Source organism: Anas platyrhynchos, chromosome 1 (genome assembly GCF_047663525.1).
Source record: "Anas platyrhynchos isolate ZD024472 breed Pekin duck chromosome 1, IASCAAS_PekinDuck_T2T, whole genome shotgun sequence".
Classification (NCBI taxonomy): domain Eukaryota; kingdom Metazoa; phylum Chordata; class Aves; order Anseriformes; family Anatidae; genus Anas; species Anas platyrhynchos.
This window is the reverse complement of record NC_092587.1, coordinates 145,480,690-145,496,449: the sequence shown is the minus strand read 5'-3', so window position 1 is coordinate 145,496,449 and position 15,760 is coordinate 145,480,690. Positions and strand designations below refer to the sequence as shown.

The 15,760-nt window shown below is 40.5% G+C and overlaps 1 protein-coding gene across 3 annotated transcripts in view; it reads right to left on the bottom strand.

The window, feature by feature from the left end:
* The window catches only part of MYO16 (myosin XVI), a 378,556-nt gene that overhangs the window by 283,339 nt on the left and 79,457 nt on the right, over nt 1-15,760 (bottom strand). For all 3 annotated transcript variants that reach the window (XM_027444352.3, XM_072031861.1, XM_027444351.3), the window contains exon 2: nt 5,345-5,608. In XM_027444352.3, coding sequence (XP_027300153.2) covers nt 5,345-5,570 — 226 coding nt within the window. In that variant the 5' untranslated portion in view covers nt 5,571-5,608. The remainder of the gene's footprint in view (nt 1-5,344; nt 5,609-15,760) is intronic.

Here is a 15,760-nt window from a genome sequence, read left to right as displayed (position 1 = left end):
GCAACCAGGCTAAGTTCATGATCTCGAGAAATATGGGCCTGGCAAAGAGCAAAGTTGGGGCCTTAAACTTTAGAAGAGTGAATTCACAGTTTAAAGAACTAATGGATGAGATCTGGGACGCTGTCCTTAGCGACAGAGGAACTGATCAGAGCTGGCAACTCAACACTTCTCTTAGAGGGCAAGAGTTCTCCATCCCCATGTGTAACAAATCAAGCAGGGAAGGAGGGAAAACTGGCATGGTTGAGTAAGGACCCGCTGGTAACAATGAGGCACAAGAAGGAAATGCACAGGCAGTAGAAGCAGGGACATGTGGCCTGGGAAGAGTACAGGGATGGTGTCCAGATGCGCAGGGATGGGATCGGGAAAGCCAAGGCACAAACAGAACTTGGCAAGGGATGCAAAGAATAACAAATAGGGATTCTACAGGTACATTGGCCAGAAAAGAAAGGCCAAGCAGACTGTTACCCCTCTGATAAACGAAAAGGAAGAACTGGTAACAACAGACATGGAGAAGGCTGAGGTACTCAACTTCTTTGCCTCAGACATCACTGCCAGTCAGGCTTCCCATGTCTTTCCAGTCCCTAAACCACTAGGGGGGATTGCAGAAGTACAGTCCCTCCCACTGTAAGCGAAGAGCAGGTTTGAAATCACCTGAAACTGAACAGGTACAAGTCTATGGGGCCCAATGACCTGCAACCCAGGGGCCAGAGGGAATTGGCTGATGTAGTTGCCAAGTGTTTCTCCATCATATTTGAAAAGCCAGGGCAGTCAGATGAAGTCCTCAGCAACTAGAAAAAAAGGAAACATCACTCCCATTTTTAGAAAGGGTAGAAAGGAAGATCCAGGGAGCTACAGACCAGTCAGCCTCACCTCTGTGTCTGGGAAGATCACAAAACAGATTCTCATGGAAACAATGTCAAGGCACATGCAAGACAAGGAGGTGATCTGTGACAGCCAGCATGGCTTCACCAAGGGCAAATCATGCCTGACCAATCTGATTCCCTTCTATGATGGGGTGACTGCATCAGTCCACAAGGGCAAGACATACCAAAGTCATCTACCTGGACTTCTGAAAGGCCTTCAACAAGGTCCCACATGAAATCCTGATCTCCAAATTGGAGAGATATGGATTTGATGAGTGGACTATTCAGCGGATAAAGAACTGGCTGAAAGGCTACATCCAGAGAGTTGAGGTCAATGGCTCTCCGTCCAGGTGGACGCCAGTGACAAGTGGTGTCCCTCAGGGGTCTGTCTTGGGACTGGTACTGTTTAATATCTTTATGAATGATATAGACAGAGGGATCGAGTGTACCCTCAGCAAGTTTACAGATGACACCAAGCTGAGTGGTGCAGTTGAAACAACAGAAGGAAGGGATGTCATCCAAAGGGGCTTGAATAACCTTGAGAAGTGGGCATACTTGAACCTCATAAAGTTCAACAAGTCCAAGTGCAAGGTGCTGCACCTGGGTTGGGGCAATCCCAGACATAAATACAGACTGGGAGAAGAATTCATTGAGAACAGACCCGCAGAAAAGGACTTGGGTGCTCTGATAAATTAAAAGCTCAAGAGTGAGCAGTGCATGCTTGCAGCCCATAAGGACAACTGCATCCCAGGCTGCATTAACAGAGGCGTGGCCAGCAGGTCAAGGGAAGTGATTGCTCTCCTCTATTCTGCCTTCATGAGGCCTCACTTGGAGTACTGCATCCAGGTTTGGAGCCCTCAGCACAAGAAAGAAGTGAATCTGTTAAAGTGGGTCCAGAGGAAGGTCACAAGGATGATCAGAGGGCTGGAGCAACTCTGCTACGAAGAAAGGCTGAGAGAGCTGGGGATGTTCAGCCTGGAGAAGAGAAAGCTCTGGGGAACCTGTGGAAATTTGCAATCAATTTCTAAATAGGTCTAAAAAATGAAAATAACAGTCCCAGCTGCAATATTTTGTGGGTGACTATTCTTTTAAATAAATCTTTATGTATCTTTTACCTTTTTCCAAGGGTAAACTGGAAGACAATTTATCTATCTCACAATTTGCACTTTGAGATTTTCAATGTTATTTTACAAAACCCCACAACACACAACCATGAAACTTGAGAACATATAAACACTTTGAAACAAAAGATCATAAAAATAGTACAAAAACATTAACATCCTCATCTCCAAAGTTATTCCAAATGTGTATACATCCATCAATTTTATTTAAAGTACCCAGGTTACACAGTCTTCTTAGACTCTACAGCTTACCCATCCATTCTACACAGATAGGTTAGGCTCATATACAGCCAGGTGAATTATATTACACCTTGGGTGGAATTCATCTCTTCAAAACCATTGCACTTCAAAATTAATTTTAAACTTACAAAATTAATTATCGACAAGGAAATGCATAACCTGACTGAATTTAGTTGACTAAAACTACTTGAGCATTGAATATGTAACATACCTTTGTACTATATAATAAGATATCTCATTATAAACAAAATGACTAGTTTGTAAACTTTCTCTAAAAATTAAATACATTCAAACAACATTAAAATATCCTGCTGGCAATTATTAATGTTTAGAAAACAAACCAAATTAATGATGACATACTGAGTTCTCATCTTAATTACTTTTGATATTTATTCTTATATAGACAATATTCAGATTAGTTTGAATCCCAGTTTTTCACAGGATAGCAACTTATCTTCATCTAGTAGAAGGTGGTTTATACTAAATCATGAAATTATTAATACTAATTCATATTAGGATACTTCTCTGCTACTTAATTACATTGAGCTATATTTTAAAAAATGCTTGTTCAATGCCCAGCTTTTGCAAAGAGAATCATTTGGCTCCCTATATTCAAAGTGAGAGTGTTTGGGAATGCTGTTGACTGTTAAGCAGACAGTGTTGTAAGAGCCTGATCCCTCAAACCAGACATGGATTTACAGAAGAAAGGAAAGCTGATGGCTGTTAGCACCTGTCTGCTATCTTTACTTCCTTAATGCAGTATGATGACCTCTTTCACACTCCCCCAGGCCATTGCACTACTAGCAGGGAGCTGAAGAGATGGTGTGACATTTGAAAAGCCAGGAAATGTGTGCTCATTCTTATCAGCAGCCTTATACTGCAGTCATTTGTGCCTTACAACACAGTGAATGTGCCTTACAACCCAGTTCAGATCCCCTTTTTCATACCAGAGCTGTGTGTACCCCAGCTGCACAGATACAGCTGATGTGAAACTGCAGCCCAGTGCAAGACATTCAAAGCAATTATCAGGATCCATCAGAATTAGCTTACGGGTAAGGTACACAGTTTAGTAAAGTGATGTGCAAGATGAATGATGAATGTTGAGTGAATGGCTGAAATATAAATAAATACAATAATAAATAAATACAAGAGAAACAATTAGAGCCCAAACTTCAACTTCCCCAGCTATACATGTTTCAGTGGGATTACTTTAATTTAAGTCTAGCCCGACTTTATGGATTGAAAATCCATTACTGTTTGTAGGCATTAGATACGCTCTCAGAGTATGTCTTCCAGTTCAGTTTTGTCTGAAAAGAATCTAGTTTCCATGCTCCGTAAAGCGGGAAAAAATACAGTACATGGATATGATATTTAGTACAAAAGCATATGTCTAATTTGAACTGAAATCCTGATGTAGATGCATTCACCAAAGAGTCATGGCTGAATGTTCCACTCAGCAACTGCAGTAGGAGAGCAGCTTTTATGTCTCTCTATATATATTAATTCTTATTTTTACTCACATTATAATATTTCTTACTGTAGCATTATTCACTTACAGGTGGACAGGCAGTGGGAACATTTGCATAAAATCACAACAGACAGGCACCTGAAGGTTCCCTAGGTACTTAAAGACAACAATAGCACTTTTTTTAAAGTCCTGTGGAAGGACAACAGGCATCCAAATCAGGATAGTGTTGTTATTCCTACTGGGGTTATCTTTGGGCTATTTGAGCTGCTTGCTTCTGGGAAGCCATTATCTGTTTCAAGTGCAGGGTACCATCCCTGTTTTTCCCCCACCTTACTTTCTTCTGCCTGAGGTATCTCCTCTTTCTGCTCATGCTATTCAGTTTCTGAATTTGCTGTTCTGATTCAGGTGCAGCTCAAGGCCAAGTATGCACAACACAAAAGACTGTTGATCCCCCTTCACTACTCCAATGAGCAATCTACATTTCTTCAGCATAGCAAAAATAGCCCGAAGTATCTGACTTTTACAGAATGCTAAAAGTCACGTCTAGTATGCTGCTTGTTTTTTCAGAGAAAGTTAGAAGCTGTGGGAACATGGAGAGAGAAGTTCTTCACTTATAAAGCCTGTATTTTTACACATTGTAAGAGTGGAATGAAAGGTTTTGAATTTTATTTGTAACATTTATAAATGATTCCCTGGGCGTTCACTTTAAGAGAAGTGCTCTTTAATCCATTTGCGGTATAGATCTAAATGTGCAGGACTATATCTCAGTGATAAGCAATGGCTGTTAGAACAAATGCCTACTAAAACTAAGGTTCAAGAGTGAGTAAAAACCCTGTATCTAATCAAATTGGCAAAAACTAGGAGAAGGCTGGCAATTCAGCTGTGTGATGGGACTTTTGTTCAGAGCCTCCTATATTAGGGTAGTTTTGTGTTAATGTGATTAGAAAAAGGGGCCATAAAATCTGCTTGTAAAGAGTTGCTAAAAGCATTGCATCAGCTCTTTTCTTATATCCCTCCCATAAAATAGTGTGGGGATTCCTGGGAACTTCTAAAACTTGAGATATCCTTAATGCAAGGTTTGATTTCTCTTTGAGGAGTAAATTATAAAATTCCAGGGATGAGATAATTACAACTGCACCAGGGATTCAGACAGTACCAGGAAACTAGAAACTGCGGCTAAGTGTTTCAAAAAGCCATGAATGTCATACCAGACCCAGAGAGCTGACCTGTTGTCAGTGAACAGCTTTAGCCAGGCCAGTGCTATTAATATCACATTTCATTTTGCAGATTTTTATTATAAATGGAAAGTTTTCAAAATAACTTGAGTGAAATTCTGTGGCCCACAGATACGTAACAGACCACACTTAATGATGATAATAGTCCTAACCAGTTTTGAAATGCATTAGTTTATACACATATTAACCTCAGAGTCAATGTTAGGCCTGCTAAGGTTTATTTTTTATGCCTTAATGAATTCATTACAGTGACAAGCTATAATATATTGTATGTAATACATATCTGTATATTCTATCATTTTATGATAATCATAAATTGAAACTATATTTTTCTGAAGATGGGTAAATAGAAGATGCAAGCTCCTTCTCTGAAACTTTTAGCTATACAAAAAGTAAACCATGGCATATATTCAATACCTTCTTTATCGTCGTGATGTATGATTGCATCCTGTATCATATCGGCAAGATTGAAACGAACTCGATGATTCTTTCCATGCTTCAGTTTTTTGACGTACCCCTCCCGTTTCTGGAAAGCTTTTTCTCGTTCATAGTAAGCCTTTATTTGATCACAGCGCATCCGCTTCACCAGCCTCTGCCGCTGGCCGAGAGGGAGGGACTCCAGCAAGCACTGGTCAATTTCCATCTCATGAGACCGAAAAACATTACATAGCTGGAAACAGCCTGGAAGATATGGAAGAGAAACATATTTAGATAAGGCACCAGTGTGAGTTAACTTCTGATTCCAGTGCTCTACATTATATACACGCTTCAAGTAGTAGATAGGTGCCCAAATTTCTCATTTCTTAGAACTATCAACATCCTAGATGAGTGAACTTCCTTAGTTTGATGTAAGAGCTTTTGAAGAGAGTGTAGGCTCAAGAAACTGGGCAGCTAAGAAACACCAGAATTAAGCATTATCATGAAACTTTAGGCCTGCTTTTGTTTGCCCATTTTGCTAAATCTTTAATTACATCACCAAATGGCTCCTACCTCACGCAGGGTACTACCTGGGTAGTATTGACTAAATGACCACTCTGTTTTCTCCTTGCTGCTTGACATAAGTCTCATCTACTGAATACCATTCTAACCCTGTTCTGAAGACAATAATTTCCTGACAGGCTTTTGTTAAGCTCACATCATCCTAGCATTCAAATGCTTCACAAATATGTATTTATTTTCTTTTTAAAAAATCAAGGATAAAGGAGCGTTATTACCTACCTTCTGTACTGAAAAACTGAAAACACAATCATTTTTAAATCACTGATTTTCAGTGTCCAATTCAAGACTTCTACGCTCTTTTCTCGATTTTTTTTTGTTTTATTTTGTTTTGCTTTACAGACATAGTGTTATATACACTATTAGGTAACACCACAATAAAATATTACCAGAGTGATAGTCCTACACCTGCACGCCAAGCAGCCGTACCAACAAGAACCCAGAATCTCACATTGGATTTTCCAAAACCGAGGAGCATACATTTATACAAAATGTGACCAGAATGTCTTGTTGAGAAACTAATACAAAAGCAGATGCAGAAAACAGTTCTATAGGTCAAGTTCAGTCAACTTATTTTAACATAAGCTACCCTTTCTCTATATATTTCTACTCCTTTCTTGGCATGCCCTTCTAGTTACAAGAAAATTGTCAAACTAAAACATTGGAAACAAGTATTGGCTTGCATTAAGCCAAAACATACACACTCTTTTTGCATGTCAGAAGCCAACAACTCCTTCTGTATAAAACAAAATTTTCTGGTTGACCTTTAATGATATGTTCCACTGCTGAGCATGTCAGAAAGGGCAAGAAAAGGAAAGGGTAACTCCATAAAGTGGCGGAAGATGGAACCTCATTCCCAGCTTCACTCCAAGGGATCAGAGCATTCAATCAAGTGGAAGATCTGCATTCAGATAATCCTCAGCCTGAGGCAGTTTGTGACTGCATCTCCATTCTGTCACAGTATCAGGACAATGGAATAAGCAAACTTCATATCTTCCCTGTTGGAATTGTTATACTTTGTATAAAATATTTCAGTACCCATGCCATAAGCCCCCACAGTATTTTTGACCTGTAAAACTCTTAAGCTTATACTTTAATACACCTGAGTCTGGGTAAAGTGCCTGCCAGCCAGGCTCACAGCCTCAAAGGGAAAACCAGCTTGCTGTCTTAAACCATGTTGACAATACAAACTGAAAGCGATTTTCTTCTAAATACCATTCAATTTGTCATTGCTACTTCATGACTGTAACAGAAGACCAATAGCAGGAATTTTCCCCTTCTACTCCTATAGCAGCAGTTATTAGCAGCTAATTAAGAGCACAGACAGCATTAGCTAAGATGCGTCAGACCACAGTTCTCATGCCCCACCTTTGCACCTTGGCTTGGTGACCACGCACGTGGCCTCAGGCCTTTGTTGGAAGAATACAGCATAGCAAAGATGAGCACATACAGCCAGACTTCAGTTTCAGGAAGGATGTGGCTGTCTTAGTATCCTCTGTATCTCCACTGAGATGACCCTCAGCCTGTATGACTGGCAGTCTATTTGCTCCATGAAGAGTTAGGTTGAGCTGCTTGACTGCGCCAGCACTGGCCTCACATAGTTGTTTCCAGTGTGTGGCCAGAGTCAAACAGTTCAGGCAGATTAAGAAGAGATTTATTCATCAATTTGGGTGCTGGTCTGAGCTGAGAAGTGATGAGTTGCAGTTGGGATTCTTTCTCTCAGCACATCTGGAACCTGATGAATACCAGATCAGATCAATAAGCGACTGTGGATATAATAGCTGTAGGTCAGCAGTCTTGGTAGGTAAAGCCTGGATTGAACAACATAGTATAGATGCAGATGAGGCAAACTTTCTGAGTTCATCATTCAAACGTCTAACCAGTCATGAAATGTCCAATTCTAGTTTTAGAACCAGGCATATCCCTACCCTGACTGTGGTGTCCTAAAGGTAATGGGGAACTGCTGACAGCACAACAGACAGGGATTCCTGGATATTGCCCTCAAAGAGCTTAATTCAAACCCAGGAAGGTTGTAAACATGCTTTTGGTGGAAATTTTGGGGATAACATAGTGCCACTTTGAGCAGGGGGTTAATAGGAAACATCAGATTGTGTGACCACATCTTTGCTGGCCTAATCTTGAAAACCTCCCTCAAGGGATTCTGCAGATTCCCTAGATAACCTGTTCCAGTGTTGCACTGCCTTCTATCAGAAATGCCTTTTTTACTGTGGTCATTGCACCTAGCTAATAATGTCACTACCAAACAGAGTCCAGTCTTGCCATTTCTGTTATTATCTTGGTAGTTCACTGCTGCCCTCACTCCAGCTCCTCAATGTCCATCTTATACTAGGGAGACCACGACTGCAGACCCTTGCAAGTGTAGGATTGCTAACCCCATGTAGAAGGACACAAGGACTTCCCTCAGCCTGCTAGCCTGCTATCTTCCTAATGTACCCCAGTATTGTGGTTTGCCTTCTTTGCAACCAGAGTACAGGGTTGGCTGCCATTCAACTTTGTGTCCACTGTAACCTCTGCATCCTCTTCAGCAGGGCTGCAAATCAAACCAGTCACTTCCCAGCCAGTACTGATTCAAAGGGTTGTTCTGTCTCAGGCAAGAAAATATGTACTTGTTGAACTGTTTGGTTTGACAGCCCAATCCTCAGGATTAAGCTCTACCACTCAAAGTATGCCAACCAACCACTCTGCCCTAATTTAGCATTGCCAATAGCAGCAACAGCTTCAGCTGTAAAGAAAACCAGGAAAAAGCTGCTAAAATTCACAAGTTTATTAGGCAGATATAAACTGTCATTGTTTATAGACTGGCAACTTGGCTACAGCCAGGCTCAAAGAGAAGCTATTGAAGCCTCCTAAAGGCAACATGTGTGGCAAGTCTGTCCATCTTCTTTTCTTCCATGTATGAGAAAAAACATACAAACTAGCAGAGTGGACTCATACAAGAACCTCATAACAAACTCATTCAAGTAGAAGATTTTTGGAAAAGAAGATCTCCACCAGATCTCTTTCTGAATGCCCGTCAGGAGGCAGTACGATAACGTGAGAAAAGGCTTGCACATATGAAGAAAGCCTGCCTTCTGAATCAATTTGCATACAAGTTTATAACTCATTATATAAAATACCACATTTGAAGATTAGCTCACGTGTTTCTTCTTGCCTCAGTGTATGACAAATTACAGTTGTGTACAGTGATTTGATGATTTGATAAGGTCACTGTGACTGACATGGCAGATTGCACTGGATAACTCATTAGCAGTGTCTTCATCAAAACACTGAAAAAGCTTCCTAGGGTATGATTTATTTAATGAGATTCCCTGGACCAAAATGACTAAAATAAACATGATTGTTGGAGTATATCTGGTTTTGAAGTATGCATCTTTCATACAATCATACAACATAAAAGCCTCTATGGAAAACTGAAGTATCAAAACAAGAGATCCTTTATGGTATCACAATGGTTGTTAGCTAGCATAGGACAAAGGAAGTCTGTAAATATAGAAGAAAAAAATGTTTAAAGGATGCTTGCTAGTGTAGAGCTGCTTCACTGACTCCACCTTGAACCGTTAGAAAGAAAAAAATCGTTGCTACAAAAGAAAAAAATAAAAAGTTGATAAAATTGTAGCAATTTACTCACAATTGGCCAGAGTGCCAATTACATTACACCACAAATTACAAGCTTGATCCTGCATGTTCGAACAAGGTATTTCTCAGTAAAGATAAACTGCTTGCTTTGAATTGTTACCGGTTCTCATTACGAAGGTGAGAGAAGGAATATTTTGTGGCATTATAAGCACCAGTCCACGAGCATCATGAAGAGCCTGGGGAGGATGATGGGATACAAATGGAGAAGCATGCAATTGCTACAGGCATTTTCTTCCATCCCCTAGAGGTGACTTGTGCCCAAGTAACTGTATGTCACATAGGAACAGCTGCAAAACCTTTTTCCAGTAACCATAATGACACGGCTTTCCTCTATATTTCCTGTTCTTATGGCTTTATCTCACTTCACTTTAGTCACTAGCTCTGGCATCTAAATTAGGAGTCCAGTCACTCTAAAAAATGCACCTTAGATGCTAATTCACATTGCCATTGGGTGAATATGTTCCTATCTGGATTGCATGTCAAGAGGCATTTCCAGAAGGCGAAGCTGAGTGCAGAACTGCCTATACACATTCATACTCTTCTCATGCATGTTGCATTTTCATTTTTCATGTGATATAAATATTTGTTATTGTGATTCAAAGAAAGAAGTACTAATGGACTCCAGGAATAATGTGCTTTATAAAGTACGGCAAGTTAAAAACCTTCTCTCTTCATTAAAAGCACACTCATAACCAAAATGCTGACATTCCTTACTGCAGCAAGTATCTCAGATAAGGTGATACAGAATTATGGTGCACTATACTTTCAACTATGAATAAAAATGCTAATAAATACTAACATACATATTTATCCTTATTTATACAAACATTTGTCTTGATTTTGATGATATTTTAAAGGTTGAATAATTAATCTTCTGGGTGTTTGAAGGACTATGATATTTAAAGCAGAGAAATACTATGCAGATGGGTTAAAATTACTCGGAAAAATGGCAAACAGATTCCAACAATGCATCTACTTGAGACTGCTACCCAAACAATATTCTTTGAGCACGCTGCTCTCACTGAAGGAAAAAGGATAAAAAAGAACATACACTGTGTTCTGCCTGGGTTCTCTGACACTTCAGCTCAAGAGTTTTGATCTGTTCCTGTCATAACTACAATTAAACACCTAAATTCTCATTTAGATGCCCAAAGTTATCCTGATTTTCAGAAAGACGAAATACTTGAGAATTTCATCCACTTCAGTATACAGTTCAAACAGATAAGCATTTGTTAAACAAAAATAGCCAAATCTTGATAAATACTTAATTATTGCATTACACTTTTAAAGCTGGTTAGCTAAACATATTCCCAGTACTAAAAAAGAAACGTGAAAAAAGAACACAGTGAGAAGTACTTTGATACTTAAAGAATCGGATACATGTATGATGTAAATCAGTGCAGCTGCTTCAAAAGGCTGCATTACTTTACATCCCACAGTTAATAATAGAAATATGACCAGAAACTACAGGACTGACCCTTTCAGTAATGAATTTTGTTGTTATACTTGACGAATCTTAGAATCATAGAATCATTTAGGTTGGAAAAGATCCTTAAGATCATGAAGTCCAAACATCACCTGACACTACCAGGTTCACCATTAAACCGTGTCCCTAAGTGCTACATCCACACATCTCTGAAATATATCTGAGGATCATGCATAATTGAAATATTAATTTATGGTTATTTATGCAGCTGAACTGAATTCCACGTGAAATCAGTGATAAAAATGCAAAAGCCTAACTGATACAGTGGCGTCTGGACCACAGATCAAATCATTCAACTACAGGTGCACTCTTCAGAAATCAAGCATTATTATGCATCATCTATGGACCTGTCAGTTTCAAAAATAAATATTTTTTATCCACAGAAGGGGCTACATTAGTTTAAATCCATCTCAAATTGCAATGTTAAGGTCGGTATCAAAATACTTGGGTTTGAAAATCCTTTGTTCAGTGCAGGGAAAATTACTTACCGTGTGAACAGCCTCTCTGTTACGTTTATTAAGCTCTAACTGAAACACAATGCTCTTAACCACTCAGCCCGATCTTTAGAGTTAGAGTATTTTCATCAGGTCAGCAGTGCTGTTGTTTAATGCATCTGCAGGCTTATTTTATTCCTTTCTTTTTTTTTTTGTACCCCTTCCCAACCACAAGCAGATAATTTTAAGAGACCAGTATAAATGTAAACTATTTCTCTTGTAAGGCATCTAAAGAATTCAATTAATGCCAAATCTTCTGAGAATAAATTGGATAGCTGCAAAGGTGCTGATCTGGATCTCCTGTTCTTGGCTCTGTGGAGCTTCTTTTGGATGTACTTGCAAAGTTAGGCTTCTTAAATGATATAAAGCTTTCCCATTTTCTGCTGAACACCCTACTCTCTCTCTCTGCTGAAGAGCAATACTGATCATATTCAAGCAACCATTCTCTTGTAAAACCCTACTCCTGTATGCTGCTCTTCAAGAGCCTTTCGATGTGACTAGACTGGTAAGCAGGAACTGCAATCAATCCAGCTGATCCAAGGAAAACTTACTTATCAGACACTATTAATCAAGTCTATAGGGTTTCTAATAGATTCTATTATCTATCTATCAGCAATTCAGTGAAGTTACAGCAGCATTCTCTACAAATTTATGATATTTAAATTGGAGAATCAACCAGTTTGGGATTTTGCCTTTGCAGTGACAGAAGAGCACCTGAATAATAAGGAATTAAATAAAGCAGAGAGCTCTGCAGTGTCATTTGTGATTTACATCATGTAGCAGTCTATAACATACGGATATTGTATGTGCTAGGTAAAAGTCGTTAACAGCATGTCAGTCTATTCAGTAAACGTAACCAAATTGCCTGCCCATGCATCAGTCTTCAGTGTAATAAAACACAGGTTTCCAATACACACGCAAAGGGTTCTTCCTGATCCTAGAAAAAAAAAAAATCACTATTATTTTTTTTTTGCCTGTCTTTAATTCACGGGTTTGAACGTCTCAGAGGAAGTGTGTATATCTGAGTGCAGCAGTCCTCATTTGTGGATCACAGCTAGAAACTGAAGGAATGTAAATAAAATGAATAGGCATGATCTGGTTGTACTCAAACTATTAGTTTTCATAAAGCTGCTGTCTCCATATCCCCTCTACTGCTATCATCCTTGTATGTTTCCTTGGAGAACGAGATGAAGGAGGACTCTGGATTCCCACAAACAACATGCCTCAGGTACTTCAGGACACTGGTAGGGAGGGTCCCTTGGGTGTCAGTCCTGAAGGGGCAGAGGATCCAAGAAGACTAGACACTCCTCAAGAAGGAAGTCCTAAAGGTGCAGGAGCAGGCTGTACCTGCATGCCATAAGATGAGCTGGCGGGGAAGAAGACTAGCATGGGTGAGCGAGGAACCTTTGCTGAGTGTTGAGGAGAAAAAGAAAGTTTATGTTTGGTGGAAGAAGGGGCAGGCAACTCGGGCAGAGTACAAGGAAGTTGCCAGCATATACAGAGAAAGAAATCAGGAAGGCCAAAGCTCAGCACAGGCTCAAGCTGGCCAATATGGGTAAGGATAAAAAAAACAAAAACAAAAACATTTTTATAAATATATTAATGGCAAGAGGGGGGCCATAGAGAATATCCATTCTTTACTTGACGCAGGGGGGAACATGACTACTGAGGATAAGGAAAAGGCTGTGGTTCTTCTGAGGTTGGGATCCACCCAAGCATGCTGACAGAGTTGGTGGATGTCATTGCTGGGCTGCTTTCCATCATCTATCAGCAGTCATGATCATCTGGGGGGGGGGTCACAGAATACTGGAGACTTGCTACTGTGATGCCCATCTATAAGAAGAGTCACAAGAAGGACACAGAGAACTGCAGGCCTATCAGCCCAACCTCGGTGCCAAGAAAGGTGATGGAACAGGTCATCTTGAATGCAATCACACAACGTATGCGAGACAGCTGGAGGATCAGGCTGGTTAACTGCTTAACTGTGTTAAGTTCTGGGCCCCTCACTACAAGAAGGACATTGTGGCCCTGGAACATGGCCAGAGGAGGGCTATGAAGCTGGTGAAGGGACTGGAACAAAAGTGCTATGAGGAGCAACTGAGAGAACTGGGGGTGTTTGGTCTGGAGAAGAGAAGGCTCATGGGAGACCTTACTGCTCTCTGCAACTACCTGAAAGGAAGGTGTGGGGAGGTGGGGGTTGGCCTCTTCTCACAGGAAACCAGTGACAGAAATAGAGGGAATGGCCTCAGGTTGCAGCAGTGAAGTTTTAGATTGGAAATTAGGAGACATTTCTTCTCAGAAAGAGCAGTCAGGCATTGGAACAGGTTGCTCAGAAAGTGGTAAAGTCACCATCCCTGGTGGTGATCAAGGAGAGGTTGGACATGGTGCTTAGTGACATGGTTTAATGGGTGACATTGGTGGCAGAAGGATGATTGGACCAGATGAGCTTAAAGGTCTTTTCCAGTTTTAATGATTATATGATTCCACTGTAAGCAGCAGAACAGGTCCTTTGAAGTTTTTCTACAAATGCTGCCTAACTACCTTATCTTTATTTCTGCTTAGAGCAAGGTAGGTGGTGTAAAGAGCAATTCTGCATGGCAGTATATTTCACCAGAGGAAGAACACACTTCCTTGCAGTAGGATTTAATTTCCTAACAACATATTCAAGACTATTTTGTATCTTCTGTGACAAGAGATTTAATGGTTATTAAGCAACCCAGATATTCATATTGTAGAAAAGTAGCATCATCAATTCTAACTATAATAGAAGAGTGTAGTATCAAACACTGTCCAAACACTCCTTGAATTCCAGCAGCTTGGTGCCGTGACCACTGCCCGACCACCCTCTGGGTGCAGAACCTTTCCCTAACCCCCAGCCTGACCCTCCCCTGTCCCAGCTCCATGCCATCCCCTCGGGTCCTGTCGCTGTCCCCAGAGAGCAGAGCTCAGCGCCTGCCCCTCCGCTCCCCTCGTGAGGGAGCTGCAGGCCGCCATGAGGCCTCCCCTCAGCCTCCTCTGCTCTGGGATGAACAAGCCAAGGGACCTTAGCTGCTCCACATACATCTTCCCATCTAGACCCTTCACCATCTTCATAGCCCTCCTTTGGACACTTTCTGACAGCTTTATTTCTTTTTTATACTATGGTGCCCCAGAACTGCACATAGTACTCAAGGTGCAGCCACACCAGCGCAGAGTAGAGCAGGACAATCACACAATCACAGAATCACAGAATTTCTAGGTTGAAAGAGACCTCAAGATCATCGAGTCCAACCTCTGACCTAATGCTAACAGTCCCCACTAAACCATATCCCTAAGCTCTAATCACTTCCCTCGACTGGCTAGCAATGCTGTGCTTGATGCACCCCAGGGTACGGTTGGCCCCTTGGGCTGCCAGGGCACATTGCTCACTCATGTCCAATGTGACATTGACTAAAACCCACTGATTACTTTCTGCAGGACTGCTCTCCAGCTTCTCATCCCCCTGTCTGTACATATATCCAGGGTTGCCTCTTCCCAGGTGTAGAAACTGGCACTTGGTCTTGTTAAAACTTCAAACCATTGATAATTGCCCAAGCCCTATAATTTGTCAAGGTCTCTCTGCAAGGCTTCTCTACCCTTGATGGAGTCAAGGCCCCTTCCCAATTTCATAGTTTCATATGCAAATTTATTCAGTATATCTCCAAGTCCTACATCCAAGTCATTTATGAAAATAGAACTGGCCCTAAAATGGAGCCATAGGTAACCACACTAGTGACTGGCCACCACTCTGATGTAACCTCATTTACTATAACCCATAAATAACAACAGTGTATTTAGTTATATTTTAATAATCTAAATCTCTATAAATCACACCACCAACAAGAATAACTCTAGAAGCTCCAGATCAGAACGTACAAGGAGACCAAAAAAAGATCTGGGCTTACCAAATGACAATTAAAAAAAAAAAAAAAAGATAGGAAATCCTCTAGGATAAATAAGTGTATATATATCTCCTTTTAGTCTTTGCAGAGACCTGGCTGTCTTTATTTGGATACAACATAAAACTGTTAAAGTTGTAACTAAGCTGTGAAGATGAGTTATTTCTTTACAGTGCAGTAAATGGAAAGATAATAATACATTCATTTCTAGTCTACTCCTTCAGATATGGGACAGAGAGCAGGGAAAGATGTGCATCTGGGAACTGATGCACTGGAATATTCT